Source organism: Xenopus laevis, chromosome 7S, assembly GCF_017654675.1.
Source record: "Xenopus laevis strain J_2021 chromosome 7S, Xenopus_laevis_v10.1, whole genome shotgun sequence".
NCBI lineage: Eukaryota > Metazoa > Chordata > Amphibia > Anura > Pipidae > Xenopus > Xenopus laevis.
In genome coordinates, this window is record NC_054384.1 from 62,213,390 (window position 1) to 62,231,717 (window position 18,328).

Consider the following 18,328-nt stretch of genomic DNA (forward strand, 5'->3'; position numbering starts at 1 on the left):
AGAAGAATGTAATGCAGTACATTTACTGTATTACTTTACATGTTATATATTACTATATGATGGTCTGTACTAATTAGAACAAAATCTACTTTGAATGGAACAACTGCATTGAGTAATATGTAGAGAGCTATTATCACACATACAGATACACACTGACTCAATATATATTAATTTTCTGAAAGAACAGTAAAAGTGAAAACATTTTTTAATGAACAAAGAAATGTTAGGTTAACTAGGTTGAGGTCAAAAGAGCAATATTTTACTATTCAATATAATACATCCCCAAGTCCATATGTACTCAGAGAATACTGAGAGACAGCAAAACCCAAGCGCTCACAGAGCTAGATAACATAATCACTATAGTAATGAGTCAGTTTGGGATCCTAAGGCTGCTCACAGCTAGGATTTTAATGCGCCAGAATGTAAACAAGAGCAAAGGCTTCTATAATGATAAAACCTAATCTCTTTATTAAACAAGGATTTGAGGATATTACAAAAGATAATGACACATGAAGTGCACCTTTTTTAACCACAAATTGTAAAGATTATTAGTTATTACAAACAAAAGAACAGACAGGGGTGTAACTAAATGTTACTGAGATCCACAGCACAATTTTATTGTCCTAATAAAATTTTGGGAATAAGATATTCCATAAACAGCTACTGTACCTCAGTTCCTAACTGGTCTCCCTGTACCCCCCTAATCTCCCCAAGTAGCTGCAGTGTCTGATTCTCACGAAACCCTTGCTGACATAATAGAAAAGCACTGACTAGACTGTATAAAACGAAATAATAACTAAAAGCTTTAGAGATTGTTATACTGTAGACTATATTTACTAAATTATACATGCTTCTGCACACTGACTTAGCCCTCTGGTAAGTAATCCTTGGGGATGGAACTCAAATGTTTCCCCTTTAATTTTCAATGTGGACAAAAGGGCAGAAACAAAAGGTCAAGACACCTTTTTTTTTTTTTGCAAAACCAGGAAATGGTTTTGGGGTAAGTACTGCAAATACCTGCTCTGCAGGGGTGGCTTTGGACTGTGGGAGAAACGAGGGGAAACCAACAGAAGTAATGGAAGAACAGAAGCAGGGTCCATGTAGATTGTGACCCAGCCAGAATCAAGACTCCTCCCTACTGTTTCTTGTGAAACTATCTATAGTGGAAAACTTTGGATTATCCAAAATGAAATGTTTTTATATACTGTAACTTACCATGAACAGTTCACCTATTACTCCTTGAAACAAAAGTAGATTGTAGGGTTAGGGCTTTTGAAAAGTGTTGTGGTACTGTGTTCAGATTGTCTTAAAATGCCGTGGTACAGGTCACAATTTTAAAGTGGTATTCCCTTTTTCTTCATTTTTTTAGTAAAGAGCAGTTTGCTTAGAGGAGCTCCTTTATTAAGTGCACACTGCTTAATATCACGTACAAACATATTATACAAAGAGAATCCTGTTTGCAGTTCTTGCTGCTAGGGCTGTGCTATCTGAGAAGACTTTAATTTTACTTCCCATAAATTGCTTTGCTCTTGCATCCTTAAGCGCAGGCACAACTACTGAACGTATCATGAATCCATGTAGCTAGAGTTTATATAAAAATCAGCATATCCCTTCTTGTGTACGCTTAAGAAGGTGATTAAAAAGGTTTCCCCAATTGTTACATTATTTATGATTTTTTTTTTAAGAATATACAGACACTAAATTAAGCCACAACAATTCGTTTTTGTCTGTTTAGCTGCTACTTTGGAGCATGAAAGCCGCTGAGACCCGTGTGTTAATTTGAATTGAATGGGGCCTTGTTAAATTTATTGACATGAAATGAAAAATCCCCAATGTGGTTTTGAACTGTCATGCTACCCAGAGGCAAGAAATTTTAATTAAAAAAAAAAAGTCTGGAAAGCAAAGTAATGTGAAGCAATCTTTTCATAAAGCTAGCAGGCTATGTGTCCTTTCCTTACTGAAATCTCTGTTCTAGATAAACCAACACGTGCAGGTACAAATCTGCATTGCATTAAAATGCAGTGAATTGGAGATTATGGTTTTTCAAGAGGATATATGGCTATTATAATGTTACGGATAGGTAGGGATAGTCCTGCAGGATTAAGATTGTTTAACCTTCTTTGATCTTCCTGGAGCTGATCATTGGCTGAGTTTTTGCCATTTTGGCTATTCTTCTATCCATTCAAATGGAAGCTTTCCATTTTCTCCCACGTCTTTCAAGCTTTGGCTGCCATTTTAAAGCATTTGAGATAATTTTTGCTGAGCAGCCTATCATTTTCTGCACTTCTTTATGTTTTACCCTCTCCAATCAACTTTTTTTATTAAAGTAAGCTTTTCTTCTGAAAAATGTCTGGAACCACCCGTTTTTATAGAGAGAAATGCACTATAACCAGCATGCGCAATATTTACTACCTTCCTTTCTTAAATAAGAGCCGTAATTGACACCTGTTTTTTTACACAATGAATGGCCTCACTAGTTAAACTCCACACTGCTATTATTTTAAACAAGCCTCAATCAATGATTGAAGTACACAGAATCAGCAGCATGCATGACATGACTGTTGGGTCTGTTGGTTTTATATTACTCTACTACACATACTAGTAAATTATTTGCCTTGTAGAAATATAGGGGCAAATTCACTAACCTCCGAAAACTGGTGAAGTTGCGATAGCGTTACTTCACCAAGCGACGCAAAGTTGTGCAAGCACTGCTTATTTGCAAACGGCGGGAAGTTAAAGTTCAATGGACGTATATGTTTCAGCAAATACATTACACTACACAAGCCTGGCAAACCTTAATAAAATAAAATACATTTTACACTCTTTTTCAGCTAAAGTTTTTTGGGACTTAGAAAAAATGTCAACTATTTTTTTTAGGAACTCCTATCTATTGCACTTCACCTGGTCTGAGGTGGTGAAGGCAAGTCTGGCGCAAGAGGTAACGCTCAGTAAAATCCGCATCTTAGTGAATTTGCGTAATTACGTCCTTTCGCCAGAGCGCAAATTCGCCAGACGTTAGGGAGCGGAGTACCGCTAGAGTCTATCTCCTTCGCTAGCGAATATTCACCCGCTTTAGTCACTTCGCCCTTTAGTTAATTTTCCCCATCATTTCTACCAAAAACAGAGATTGATCATGTTAGTCATGTCGGACTGCTATTATAGTGAACACAACTGTAGGTATAATATACCTATTTTTTGGACAATATGAGGCAGATTAATGAAATTGAGAACTGCTGGGAATCTTTGGCCTCAGGAGACAAAGCAGTTAGGTATCCAACCCCAGCAAAAAAAAGAATGACCAGATATTAGCAGACTAGCTCCTATCATAGTGCCCCCATGGGTATAAGTCTAGTGAGCAAGAGTCATCCTGTGACACAACAAGAAATAGTATGGGGTTAATACAGTATTACCCAAATTATATCAACTTTAGTGTAGGGACTAAAGTTGAAAAGGGACTCATGGCGTATGTATTGCTGAGAGACTTCCCCTCACTTTTACTGTGATGCCCATCCTGTTAGGTTGGAAGTGTAAATTTACTAACATCTTTCCTACCCAGTAGATTGAGTACATTCTGCCTACAGAATTAATCAGCAAACACCTTGTTTATTTTGCTCACGTTGAACACATGCAGCTTGTCTCTTTAACTATATTAAAATATGTGCCAAAATCTGCATTTTATTGTAGATTTTGTCTTGTAACACATTTTCCTAGTTCAAAACTTTCTTTACTCTTGTTTTAAATTTTTAATAGGTTGTATATGACTTTGGATCAAATGTGCTCACTGCCAGTTAATTAAAAATAGAAAGAAAAAAAGCAACTACTTTGACTTTCTGCACACTTAGCAACTATATATTCTTCTGACTCAAAATACTGAAAAAAAGCCCAGACAATATCATGTTTCTTAAGTCTTTATTATTTCTACTCTATAGAATTACTCTGCTCTGTGTTATTGTCTAATTTAAAATTAGTAATAATGTCCTTTAAGGATTTTTTGATCTTGCAAGCATAAGACAACAATGGAAAGTGTGCTCATGTCATAAAAAGAGCTTGTTGTCTAAACTAGCATTTAGTCATTCATAATATCATGTAGATAACGACTCATGGTCCTATATTATCCTTCTAAAATTAGAGGCTTGTTGCAGTAATAAGGTAGGAAAGTCCTCAGTCGAATATCCAATGTCAACTGAGGAACAAGTATAGTGCCCACTTAACCTTGCCTTTTTGTCCCTGGTACAAGCATATGTAGCTCCTGCTAAATTATGATGATGATTGATGATTTAGAATGGAGTTCTCACATTGAAGTCTATGTAGAAATAAAGGTAGGAAAATCCTCAGTCGAATATTCAATGTCAACTGAGGAACAAGTATAGTGCCCACTCAGTGTCAGACTGGCCCACAGGGATACCAGGAAAACTCCCGGTGGGCCCAGGTGTCAGTGGGCCCTCATGCTGCTAAACATTTGGCCTATTTAAAGGTCATTCCTTATTTCTATGAGAACAAATAGACTAAATAGATGGAATAATAGATTATAGTATGTAAAAAAAAGAGACTAGGGGAATAGAGGTTGAGTGAGGAGAGGAAGAATAATAGTACTGAGAGTGGGCCCCTGGTCTAAGGTTTTTTTGGTGGGCCCCTGGTGTCCCAGTCCGACACTGTGCCCTCTTAACCTTGCCTTTTTGTCCCTGGTACAAGCATGTGTGGCTCCTGCTAAATGATGATGATGATTGAGAATGGAGTTCTTACAATGAAGACTATGTGGAAATAAAAGTCTCTAAAGAACTGCAGATATTTCAGAATATATATCAATATGTGCATTGTATAACACAGCTGAAATAGGAAAGAATACTGTTAAACTTTAGGCTCTATCGGCCAATAAACAGAAACCCTACAATGGTGGAAATGTTTACAGTATAGGAACTGCTGTAATATATAATTCTGCACCTCTGCATCTGTCCTAATCTGTCTCATCCAACCTTATATGAATATTATTATTATTATTATGTTTTTTAACTGTAACATGTTTGCAAAAAGCACTCTTTAGACAGAAAGGATTAAATAACATTTTTAAATGGTTCAAAGTCCATTCCCTTGACAAGAACCCAAAACAGTGGCCCCTGAATAGCACAGAAATCAGAACAAAAAAATAAGCAAGCAAGCCTTTCAAGTTCATTTCACAGTCAAAATGCTTATGGCACCAGCATCTGAGACTGTTGAGTTCCTTTACAAAACACAGCCCTTTGTTACCCCACCGAATTCTCAGTGCAAAGTTACATCAATCCACTTCTACTAGATTTTTCGGAGTTATTTTACTTTAAACTCATTTTAAAATTCTGGCAAGTAAAAAAGAAAGAAAGGGAGAAACACTTGCAAGCAATGCTAAAACAAACCACATACTCTGAAGATTCGTGCTGACAAGTTAGCCCTAGGCTGCATTGGTAGTGTACCTTGGAACCTCAGTACAGAAATCTACATTAGTATTTACAGGAACCTGCAAGTAGCTCTTTGAAGTACCTGTAGACAGCCCGCTTGTCAGCTTCTAGCTGTGCCTGAGGGTCAATTGGTGCACCAGGGACTGGGTTTGCTGCTGCAGAGGCTGCTGGGAGGTGCACTGGTTGGGGCTTGGCAGTCTGCTGCGCCGTGGCTGTCATCTGTTTAACAGAGGAATGCAGTATGGTAAAAAAACTTTAAGTTATTTATGCTCCAAAGTATTTATATAAACAGATATCAACTTGAAATGCGACATTTTAAATCTTGAGCTTTCACAAGACATATACTGTACATAATATCCTTCCACACAACCAGAGCCTCCCTGTTGTATACAAATCAATCTAAAACCTTAGGCATGTTACAAACTTAAAAAAACAACATGTTTTTTCCCATTATCAGATTATAAAAATATATTAGTTACTAGTCACTTACTAGGTACTAGTTAAAATTTTGGTAAAGACCTGATTTCTTCATTTTTTAAAAAAAAAACTCTCCTTTGGTAGCAGTTTAAGAGTTAAATCTGAGTTACTGACAATAAAATAACTGAATTTGAGTCATATGCCAGTAATGGGGGTGTCTAAATATGATTTTTTGAACAAAATGAATCACCAAATGTATTTGTGGGCCTGTTAGTATTACAAGGTCACAGATCACTTACTTATACCCTAATCCAGGATACACTGAAAACTGTGTTGTTAAGAACTTACAGTAAGAATGCGGATGATTGACATATAAGTGATTAAGGACGGGAAAAAAAGATCACTTCAGTTTGGTATTATTGTAGATGGCAATAACACAGGTGAGGTGAGGTGAGCTATAACGTTTGAATTTATCATTAGAAAAGCACTAGATCAAGATACACCTTAAAGGAGAACTACACCTTAAAAATAAATATAGGTAAAAATTTCATATTTTATATTTGGAACTTACTACAACAGCCTAAAGTTTCAGAATTTCTATAATAGCAATGCTTCAGGCCTTCAAATTCATTTATGGGAGTCACCATTTTGGATTTTGTTAGGAGAACTAAACCTTAACTAAAATAAATGTATATTTTATATACAGTACAGAATGTACTACAGCTGCCTAAATGTTCAGAATATCTATAATAAGAATGATGATTCAGGCCATCAAAGTTGTGGATGGGGGATCACCATCTTGGAATTTGTTAGGAGTATCAGTGACAGTGACACCCTCGTGCTCTGGAAAGCTGTTAAGAAGCTACATTTAGGGGTAGTGGTAAATCATAAAATAGAAAATGAGGTTTGCATATACTGTATAGAAGCTAGTGATGAGCAAATCTGTCCCATTTTGCTTCACCAAAAATTTCCTGAAACAGCGAGACACATTGAAGTCGATGGGCATTTTTTCTTATGGTGACAGTGACAATTTTGTCTCGGTGACTTTTTGGTCTCAGTGACATGTGCTACAATTTTTACGTGCACAACAATTTTTTCTCACTCAGCATGCATTAATGGGGTTGTTTACCTTCAAACACTTTTTTTTAGTTTAGTTGGTTTCAAATAGCTCATCAGAAATAAATACTTTTTCCAATTACTTTCTATTTTGATTGAGTTGATTTAGTTGATGCATTTGTTGTCTTTAGCATTGCTGTGAGCAGAATCCCTGAGTGTCATTACAGGCAGCTGTTAGAATTGATACAATAGTTGCTAATATTTCACAGATACTGCTGAGAAATGTATCAACTAATTGTACTAAAAGTAGCAAATTGTAAGTTTTGAATGCTCCTGGATCACTGAGCTGCCAGTCTGAAACACTAGATAGACAAACATTCAACTTTAAACTTAAATTTTGGGGAAATGGTAAAAAAAAAAAAAAAAGGCAATTGAAAAAGGTCTTTATTTCTGGTGAACTGAAACAACTAAACTGGGAAAAAGTGTTTGGAAGGTGAACAACCCCTTTTAAGTCAATGGGCGTTTTTTCTTATGGCGACAATTTTGTTGCGGCAAATTTTTTGCCTCAGTTTCAAGAAAAAAATGGCAGGTAGCAAAGTATGGAATTACGCTGTGAATACATGCCTGGTGAATAAATTTGCTCATCACTAATATAAGCTGTTAAAGGGTTGTTATTCCATTCTGATGCAAACTGCACTTCTCTCCCTCAGCTGTATTATAACAAGAACCAGAATTAATTACACATAAAACTTGTATTGCGACTGTTATATTCTAACCAGTATACTGTCGGTTTCTTAGCTCAGTTAACTGACAGCTGCACAGAGCATGAGCTTTGAATCAACAGAAAAGAAGGCGGGGTGCTGTGAGGGACCTTGGGCTAGTACAGATACCCAAGATATAACGTTTTAGTTATTTTGCAGCCTAGGTAAAAGACCTATGTATACAGGGAAACTTTCTTTCTCTGTGTTTCAGCTCCACCTTTATTTAGCCTACTCCTCTTTGACTCAAATAACACCTCTGGGTCGTGAAGAATATCAATTTTGCTATAAGGAGTATATGTTTGTAGGTGAGAACTAAGGACAACTGTTTCGTACAGATTTGGCCCACTATGTGTGCCGGTTTTGGACCAGGGTGACAAAAATATATGTCCCCATCCTATTGAAATTGACCTAAAAGCAAGTGTACTAAAGAAGTTAGGCAGAAACGAACGTTAGTGAAAGTTTGCCATGAAATGCTCACGCTGACGAATTAACGCTAGCAAAACTTTGTCGGCGTTTGGCTGCTGAGATGCAACCTCGCATTTTAGTGAATTAGTGGTATCGAATTTGCATTCGGTGAATTGGCACAAAGCCTTCACAGATGAAAATTCACCATTTAGTGAATTTGCCCCTTTGTGTCCACAATTTATATTATAGTAAAAATTATATTTTCAGGTGTCACAGCTTTGGTGGCACAATTTGGTATTCAAAAAATGTAATAAATTAAAAACCACACACATTGACAATAAGTTCAGACCTTATGTAATCTTCATTGTGGGGATGTTCGCATACATACTGTATGTTAGCAAGCCTCTCTCTCACCCCACATTTATCATTCCTCTAATTGAAAACGGGAAAAGCAGCAGAGATAAAAGGGGCTGTCGCAAAATGCAATGTAAATGTACATTTTTAGGCCAGTCAGTTCATAGTTTCAGAACAAGCACTACCAGCTGAGGTGTTGTTATTGTATTGGTTGAACAGCAATGCTTCCTATTTACTTCACTCCGGGGGACCAGTTCAGCAAACTGTGCTTTTCACTATCAAGGCAGCAAATAAAGTATTTATCTTGAAATGCTGCATATTCCCTGATGAAGGGCTAAAAGTTTATAAAGAGGAACCCTCATCATTTCTCGTTTTCTGCATATGGTTTATATCCCATTTGAGGGTAGTTACTTCAAGTTTCTGTCTTATGGACAGTTATTAAAAGTTAATACAGTTATTTGCTATATTTACTTACCTGCAGTTTCTGATTTGGGACATATTTATGTCTGTTCAGGTTAAGATAAATTGAACTTTTTGGCCACCCCTAGAACATGTACATCTACAGCATAGAACTTATAAAAACAGTGAAGGAGCAATACGATTCAGTTAATAGGGACAGAACTGCTGTTTACAATGGGAAAATTACCGGTGTTAGTTGCAGTAACGACTCAATGTTAAATTCAGTAAAGTGAGTTATCAAATTATGTAGCTAGTGCATATAATTCTATTATGGCTGAGGGCATACGTAAAGGCTGTCAAGAAGTTCTGGCACATCATTCTAAGAAGATATCTCAGGGAGGCATTTTTAGAGGTGTAAGATAGTCATTTTGTCTCAGTGTGTCACTTCTAAATGCCTAAAAGTTTTGGTGAATATCTTGGTGGGAAAATTAATAGAAATGTTTACAGCTAGTGACTCTGGTATTGCACACATTCAAGGGGCTATAAGTAAAATGTGCAAAGTTTGAAACTAGACTGGTAACCTTTGATCCATTATTGTGCCAGAATATGGGCACATTTTAGTACATTACCCCATCTGACTATGTAGTTAGGGGGAAAGTACAAAAGTGTAACACAACAGATAGTTTACAATTGATAAAGAAGAAACTATTCTACAATACATTTTCTTGTACCTTGATTAGAAGTTACATTATTTCTCCCATCTAGTTTACCACCCTCCTATCACATCTCTTATCCTAATATGACCCATACTGTACCAAGACTAGCCTTCCCCTCTTTGTCTCCATTATTTTATACATATTGACTTTTCCTTCCATGTCTTTATTACGGCATACTGTATCTGTATGGCTATACTATAAAAATGCAATAAACAATGAACAGTTCAAAAGTTGACAGAGCTGCCAACAGTAGAAATGCATCAAAATATATAAGAAACAGACTTCTGTATGAAACACAGTTCATGGCTTCAGCTCAGTCTTTGAATAGAAAGCAGTTCTTTTCTAATACATTTTTCTTATACATTAAGGATTTAAATGTATTTCATAAAGCTGGATTTTCTGTACATTTACTATTGTGCTGGAATGTACTTCATGCTGTTCTGCAAGCTCATTAAAAGTAAAGGCTGCCCTTTAAATATGTTTTTTTGTTCCAGTTTTTCATTCTAACCTGGAGTTTTCTTATTTTTTTGCCTTCAAAAGACAGACGAACTGGCTAAGCACTCTGTACAGCACACACTCTGTAAAGGAATGGGTCTATTAGGCAACTAATATGCGGAGATCGGTCAAACGCTCACAACAGGAATACAAAACTGCAACAATTCTGCCATCTGTAGTAGTTGCACACACACCAGCCGCAAGTGTTTTATTTTATGCAGTAAGTGTAAATTATCACAGATTCTTCAAAAAGCAGCTTTACAAAAGCTTTAGGACATTCTTGCAAGGTGTGACCTATATACTGGCACAACATTGATTTAAATGAAATGGCAAGTAAACAAACTATTTAGCACGCACAGATACTTAGGGGCAAATTTACTTAAGGTCGAATATCGAGGGTTAATTAACCCTCGATATTCGACTGTCGAAGTTAAATCCTTCGACTTCGAATATTGAAGTCGAAGGATTTAGCGCTATTCGTTCAATCGACACGATTTTTGTTCGACCAAAAAAAAGCTACCAAAGCCTATGGGGACTTAGGCTAACATTGACTTCGGTAGCTTTTAGGTGGCGAACTAGGGGGTCGAAGTTTTTTCTTAATTTCCAACAATTTTTATTGACAAAAGGATAAACATTACAATCCTGTACAATGAGCGAAAGCAGCTCAGTAGGTACACAATGCAAATCACAATAAGTAGCACATGAGTCTGCAGCTGATGTAAATTTATGCAGATGTCATAAAAGTTACACTGTTATCCAAAGTCATTCACAAGAACCAAAAACAAAAACATAAAAAAAAGAGAGAAAGAGAAAAAGAAGAAAAAAAAAAAAAAAAAAACTGACCCCATTGACTAAATGGAACAAACGTCCATCGAATTCTCTCACCAGTAGAGCATGAAACAACAAGTAACAGAACAGGCATCAAGATAGAGCTGGTTCGTCAGCCCGATATGCTAAACAGAAGTCAAAAAATCCTCTGAAAAGGAACTATTGTTCCAAGGAGACCACTTATCATAATATAAATGTAAAGATTGCTTATTTTTTGCAACATAATATTCCAATTTACAGGATTCATTCATTTCCCCAATAAACTCTTTAATATCCGGCGAGCATGGTGATTTCCAATTTCTTGCAATAATTAGGCGGGCCGTTGCCAGTATGTGAGTCATCAAACGTTTAGCCTTCCATGGGACATTGTCCAATCCGAGGTTCAAAAGTGCCAACTGCGGTGAAAGGGTTATTGGTACATTCACAATCAGTGTAAAAATATCAAATACATATTGCCAAAACTGTAAAATTTTTGGGCAATTCCACCATATATGTAGGAATGAACCCACACATCCACATTTTCTCCAGCATACATTAGTTGCAGTATTAGGATAGATAGCGAACAACCTGGTCGGAACCAAATGCCACCTGTACATTAGTTTAATACTAGTTTCCAGCAATCGAACTGACTGCGTGGTCGAGGTTAACAAAAGAAAAGCGGTATTCCAATCACTATAGTCAATTGGGGATTTCAGATCTATTTCCCATTTTGATTGATATAGGTCTGGAGTCTGAGAATTTGCCTCCATCAAAGTTAAATAGTATTGTGAAATCCGAGCTTGTTTGACAAGCATTTGAGTTAATTTAAATTGCGTCGAAGACAATTGCTTAATCTTATCAATCGAATGGGATCTCAAGTAACTATTAATTTGCAAATAGACAAAAAATGTCGTTATGGGAAAACCAAACCGCAATTGCAATTGGCCAAAAGATTGAAAAACCGTTTGATGAAAAAGATCTTCAAACTTTGTTAACCCCGACCTGATCCAAGGCAATAAATCAATCTGTGGAATAACATGTCGAAATGCATCAATAGGATAGAATGGATGTAATCCTACTGTTAAGTTATCTGAATATTGGATTACGTCCCATACTTTAAAAGTGGTACTTGTTGTTGGGAAGAGTTTCGAAGTTTTTTCTTAAAGAGACAGTACTTCGACTATCGAATGGTCGAACGATTTTTAGTTCGAATCGTTCAATTCAAAGTCAAAGTCGAAAGGTCGAAGTAGCCCATTCGATGGTCGAAGTTGCCAAAAAAATTCTAAATTCAACGTTTTTTTTTATTCATTCTTTCACTCGAGCTAAGTAAATGGACCCCTGAGTGTAAATATAACACAAAATCGAAAAATCCACAATAAGGGGCAGATTTATTAAGGGTCGAAGTGAATTAGAGGGAATTTTCGAAGTAAAAAAATTCAAAATTCGAAGTAATTTTTTGGATACTTCGACCATCGAATAGCATAATACGACTTCGACTTCGAATTCGATTCGAAGTAAAAAACTATTCAATGGTCGAAGTAGCCAAAAAACCATTCGAAATTCGAACTATTTTTCCTCTATTCCTTCACTCAAACTAAGTAAATGTGCCCCTAAAATGATGTGATGATCTGTTTACAAAAGTTTTAGGCTAAGGCCAATGGCACTCTAAGCTGCCAAGGGCGATCCTGGCCCCTCCGCCGCCTGAGGCAGCAGCAGTTGCTGTTGCCCCCCCGGAAATTCGCTCTTAAAGTACTAGGAGCAGCATTTTTGCTGCCCCTGGTACCTAGTGGGGCGCTGCCACCTGAGGCGACAGTTTCAACTCGCCTCATTGGCGAAGCACCCCTGTAAGCTGCGCCTTGGATTTTCTCTGCCTATGTAATTTTCTGTAGGCAGAGAGAAGCCAATGCCGGCCTATCTGCTGCTGTGTGTAGACACATTTCAGTGTGCCATTGGCATAGAAAAGCAGGCGCACACAAGCCAATGCTATCCAGTCAGCACTTACATGAGGGAGTAGATCTTGTAAGCTGTCAAATGTCAAGACAGGGTCCATGCGGCGGGGGGTTGTAGACATGGGTCAAGGGGATCTTTTTGTCACGTGACCATGGATGCTCCCAATGTTCAATGACATCACTAAAGGCATACTGAAAAAACTGGTGGAATTGCAGACATGTTCAGAGAGGGGGGGGGTTTAAAGGGAAAATCGGACAACTACTGAAGTTTTTGCCTGTTTTTCCACCTGCGTTGAAATGCAGGAGGGAAAAAAAAGAAACCTATCCAAACAAATCTGCTTATATCCACTCTCTCCTGGTCTATTAATTCAGAGCGATCAAGGAACTATTTGATTTAATTACTTTAACTTTAGAAGACCAGTATTTTATGAAAAGTTGATTTAGTAATAAAAACTTGCAAATGTGAAATTTTTTAGCGTTTTACCAAATAATTTCTTGTATTTTTGGGGGTTTTTTTCTATCATTTTATCAGTTTTCTATCTTATCTAATTGTTCCCCTGTTCTGAGGCGGCATAAACTATGGTAATACTGTAGTTTGCCAATACAGATAAGGGAGCTGTTATCCAGAATGCTCAGTATCTGGGGCTCTCCATATAATGGATCTCGCTGTAATTTGGATCCTCATACCTTAAGGGGCATATTGATCAAGGGTCGAATTTATTGTTTATGGGTATTTATAAAAACTCCCAAACGACTCCAAATTGATTGTAGGAGGTCCCCCATAGGCTAAAACACCAATTCGGCTTTTTGAATTCTTAAAAGAACAGTACATGATAAATTTCGAATTTCAAATCGAATTTGGAATATTCCCTAGTCAAATGACACTAAAATAAACGAAATTTGAATTGAAAAATTTAAAATTTTTCAATTCGACGCTTGATAAATCTGCTCCTAAGTCTACTAGAAAATCATGTACACATTTTCGGGCACATTTACTATGGGTCGAATATAGAGGGTTAATTAACCCTCGATATTTGGTCATCTAAATTAAATCCTTTGACTTCGAATATCGAAGTCGAAGGATTTCGGCATTTCGACAGATTTGAAGGATCAAAAAAAGCTTAGAAAGCTTACGGGGACCTTCCTCATAGGCTAACATTGATGCTAGCCTTCGACTGTACTTCGACTATCGAATGGTCGAATAGTCTAACGATTTTTAGTTCGAATTGTTCGATTCGAAGTTGAATGTCGAAGTAGCCAATTCGATGGTCAAAGCAGCCAAAAAAATACTTTGACATTCGAAGTATTTTTCATTCTAATCGTTCACTCGAGCTAAGTAAATGTGCCCCTAAATTTAACCAAATAGGTTGGTTTTGCTTCCAGTCAGGATTAATTATATCTTATTTTGGATCAAGTACACGTTACTGTTTTATTATTACAGAGAAAAAGAAATCATTTGTAAAAATATGGATTATTTGGATAAAATGGAGTCTATGGGAGATTGCCTTTCTGTAATTCAGAGCTTTCTGGATAATGGATTTCCAGATAACATACCTGTATTCCAGAAAAATTGTGATTTGTAAAGCTGAAAAGCAAAGAAACTGAAAAATGTTTTGCACTAAAATCTATTTTCTTAAAATGCCGGTCTATGGGCAGAATATACTTAAACTCATTTTAATATTGTAAATAACAGTGAATTGTGAGAAAAATACATATTTTTTTGTGACAATAACTTTGGGAAATGGTCAATGTTTGGAAAACAAGTTTTTAGATGTTAGTAAATCACCCTTGAGCAGGGACACAAATTTGTACCTCTTTCTTAACTTTTTAAGCAATATATAGAACTACATAACAGCCAATTTGCAGGTGACATAAAAGACAACTTCATATAACTTGGATGTTCTGGAGTCAGTGGGAAAAAATATATGAGGATGGGAAACAAGTCTCTGATAATGGTAAAAGACAGCTGTGATGAGTTTATTTGCAGCAAAATGTGAATTTAATTAGGCTCTTCACACTTAACTTACTCTTCTATTTCCGCAGATCCTAGATCTTTGATTCTCTCAGCTTAATCCTTTTAGCCCTAAACCTCTTCCAGCTGCTGATGAATCTGTGCAGAATACAGCAACTTCAAGTCCCCCAGATGGCTAAGGTTTTTTTTTTGATAGAGTATAAACTACTTCGCTTGGGGGGTTTCTGTACAGACAATGGTGGTATGGTAAATATACTTCTGGATCAGTGTGGGAGGCCATTGCAAAGACCACAAAGCTTATATTAAAACTATATGCTTTGAAGACAAAATAAAGGCAACAATAGCAGAACAGTGAGGTGTAGTTTCACAATTCATTGTAACACTATGGAAAAATGACTTTATTTCTATTTCAGTAACTCTAGTTTCAAATGGTCAGCTTTTGTAAACAGTAAACTGTGACAGTAAGAATAAAGAGCACTTAAACTCCCATTGCTGTGTTGCACTACTAAATGTTCAGAAAAGGGTTAAGGCATACTAGAAAGTTCAGCAACATCAGGGTTGAAAAAAAAGGTTAGCAAATTTCTGGCAGTTTATGCAAATAGACTCTGGCCTCAGTTCAGCGCATGATCCAAGAGAGGCAGATGGGAGAGGCACTTAGACTTTTCCTCACTTGTCTCCTATGTGTCTCTAACGTGTGCAATATTTGCATGTGCAAGGACTGAGCTGTGCCTCTGTATGCACCGATGATTTTTCATCCAGAACCATGATTGAAGAGACCAGCAATCCTGGGGCACTAAAGGTGGCCATAGACGTGCATGTTTACTTCACAACGGACGAACAATCATTCGGTGCCATCCCCCGACCTACCACTAACCATTCATATCGAATAAAGTAGTGAAAGAACAGATCAGACTATGTTCTGCCCCTGACAGCAATTGTACGATAGTTATGTCCAACAAAGTCTCCCACTGATATCGTCAGATCGGCAATACATGTAGAGATATTATTGGTAGCCGATAGAAATGTGCTAACCTCTCCAATAGTCTGAACGACCGATCGCGATGGCACAAAAAATGTCGGGATACTCCACACACGGCCCAAAATCGTATGAAACATTTGTATGATCGGATCTTTACGTCTATGACCAGCTTTAGGGCCTTGCACATGTGTCCCCAGAGTTTGTAAATGATACTTTAAATGGTTCAGCCCTTTATCATGTATAATAAGCAACAATGGTCCCAAAAACATCTGTGTACATGTATAGCAATATAAAAATAAATATACATCTAAAATATTTTTTTTAGAACCTATAGGGGCAATATATATATATATATATATATATATATATATATATATATATATATATATATATATATATACATGCATGTCACCTCTCCTGTATTTCCTCAGATTTATTAAGTTTTGGACACCCTTGTCCCTGTGTGTGTACGAGCATGTGCATGTGTGGTTGCACATACCTCTTCCACCTACCCCAAGTTGTGTCCATGCTCAAGTCTTCCTAGGGTATCCCCTCCCCCATTGATATTTCCCTAGTTAAGTTAAATGTCCGTATGAGAATATAGTTATGCAGGGCTCTGGATAGGCCACTCTCACATTTTGGCCCGTAACAATAACAATCATTGTGTGAATAACATCACAGATCAATAGTTCTCTGCCTGTTGGATTCATGATCCCATTTTGAAAGCTGCAAAGAGGCAGAAGGAAGAAGAATTAATAAACTATGTATAAAATAAACTATAATATAAAATAGGAAACCCAACAGAACAGGACATTCTGTGACATAATGTAAGGTAAACCTGTAGGTGAACTACCCCTTTAAATAAGGCAGCCAGTGTTTATATCATGTGTGGACAAATTATGGTACATCCATGTAGCACTACAGATTTGTGTATATACAGTATATATTGAAAAGTTGTGAATTAGTGATACATACTAATATCCCTAATAAAGTCACTATAGTATAAAAATGCTGGGTGATTGCTTGTGAAAAAGAAAAGAAAAATCCAACTTAAATCTTTCTCTGTCTGGATATGTATAAATTTGTAAGGACCAACAATCAATCTTAAGGATTAACAGCCTATGAGCTTTGTAAAGTAAAGTAAGTTTCTATTGACTAAACTGCCTCTCCAAATTGGAAATAAATATATAGTGAATAAAGTAATCCCTGTTGTAAAATATAAGGAGTCACCGAGGAATTCCATGACCATATTACATGTATTTATTAACAAAGATATGCAATCAAGCTTCTTACTGAAAAAAACAAATACTTTCTTATGGTCACAAAAAATTCCATCTTTAAACATCTCTTTGAGAAGGTTATTACTACTGTCTAATGAATAATATTTTGTTGCAAAAGTGAATGAGTATTCCTTTTTATTTTTCAATTTTCCACTTTTATTGATTCTCATTTGCTCCCCTGCAGGTATTAATCATGCTGTAAGGCAATACAGGTACATATGGTCTATAGTTCCAGGTTGCCAATAGCTTGATAGGTAAGTCAAACAAGACTTACCGAAGAAGGAAGAAAGTCAATTTCTATACAGAGCAGGCCCAGTCACAGCTCAAGGGCAACGGCAAAGGGGAGATTGCCAACATGGTGGGTGGCAAAAGACTTACAATTGCCCTCCCTTGATCTAAATGGCAATTGCCTGGATCCTGCTGGTGCACTCACCATTCAGGTGATTATAGTTGCAAAAGTGGCAGTAGCACTTCTAAGCAATAATCATCTAACCCCCATGTTCACTGGTAGGGTCCTGGTATCATCACTAAAGTCAATGCAAGGGCATTAGTTAATAGTTTGTCACCTGGCAGCTGTGCAGGAGATCTTGCAGTGGGTAAAATGCTGGCAAATGCCCTGTATTCCATTACCCTTATGATTTAACCATGCTGAAATCTTGAGAAAGAAAGTGTCAAGGTCTGGTATCTAGCACACATATAAAGCCATAATGGAGAATCTAGGCAAAATATAACAATAGCAACAGCATAAAAACAAACATAAAAAAACTGTTTGGAAAAGATGACTATGACTTTTTTTTTTAATTACTTATATTAGATATTTGGAAAAGAAAATATACTGCACTGTATGTAAAAAAATCCTTGCTAGAACTGACTGTTTTCTATAACCATGCAGATCAGTTGTGGATATCTGAATAGTATGAACCATTTTTTGAAGCTTGTGCATGTGCCCGAGGGGCAAAATAGGGTTTTAAAATAGCTGCTGAGACTTTAATCCAGTGATTTTCAGACCCTTTGAGTTCAAGCTCCCCTAGGTAGTTTGACTTTAAGTCAGGGACTGCAATAATTCATATCAAGGTTAAGGGTTTATTATCATATACCTCATCTGACTATAGTTCCAAGGATATCTGTCAGAGCAAATAAAGTTATCATTCAAATCTCATCCTAACTGGCCTTCCCATTGGATCCTTATAAACCACTTTGGTGTATCACAAGTAGGCCTACTCGCGCAGCATGGGAACCGAAGATAGTCTGATGACTTAAAAATATACTAAAGTAGGTTTGAAAAAGGTCAGATTGCTGACCGAAACAT

The 18,328-nt window shown here is 36.8% G+C and overlaps 1 protein-coding gene across 6 annotated transcripts in view; it reads right to left on the reverse strand.

Moving 5' to 3' along the window:
- Positions 1 to 18,328, reverse strand: part of pknox2.S (PBX/knotted 1 homeobox 2 S homeolog) — a 404,889-nt gene that overhangs the window by 98,960 nt on the left and 287,601 nt on the right. For all 6 annotated transcript variants that reach the window (XM_041571316.1, XM_041571317.1, XM_041571318.1 and 3 more), the window contains one exon: positions 5,512 to 5,648. In XM_041571316.1, the coding sequence (XP_041427250.1) occupies positions 5,512 to 5,648 (137 nt within the window). The remainder of the gene's footprint in view (positions 1 to 5,511; positions 5,649 to 18,328) is intronic.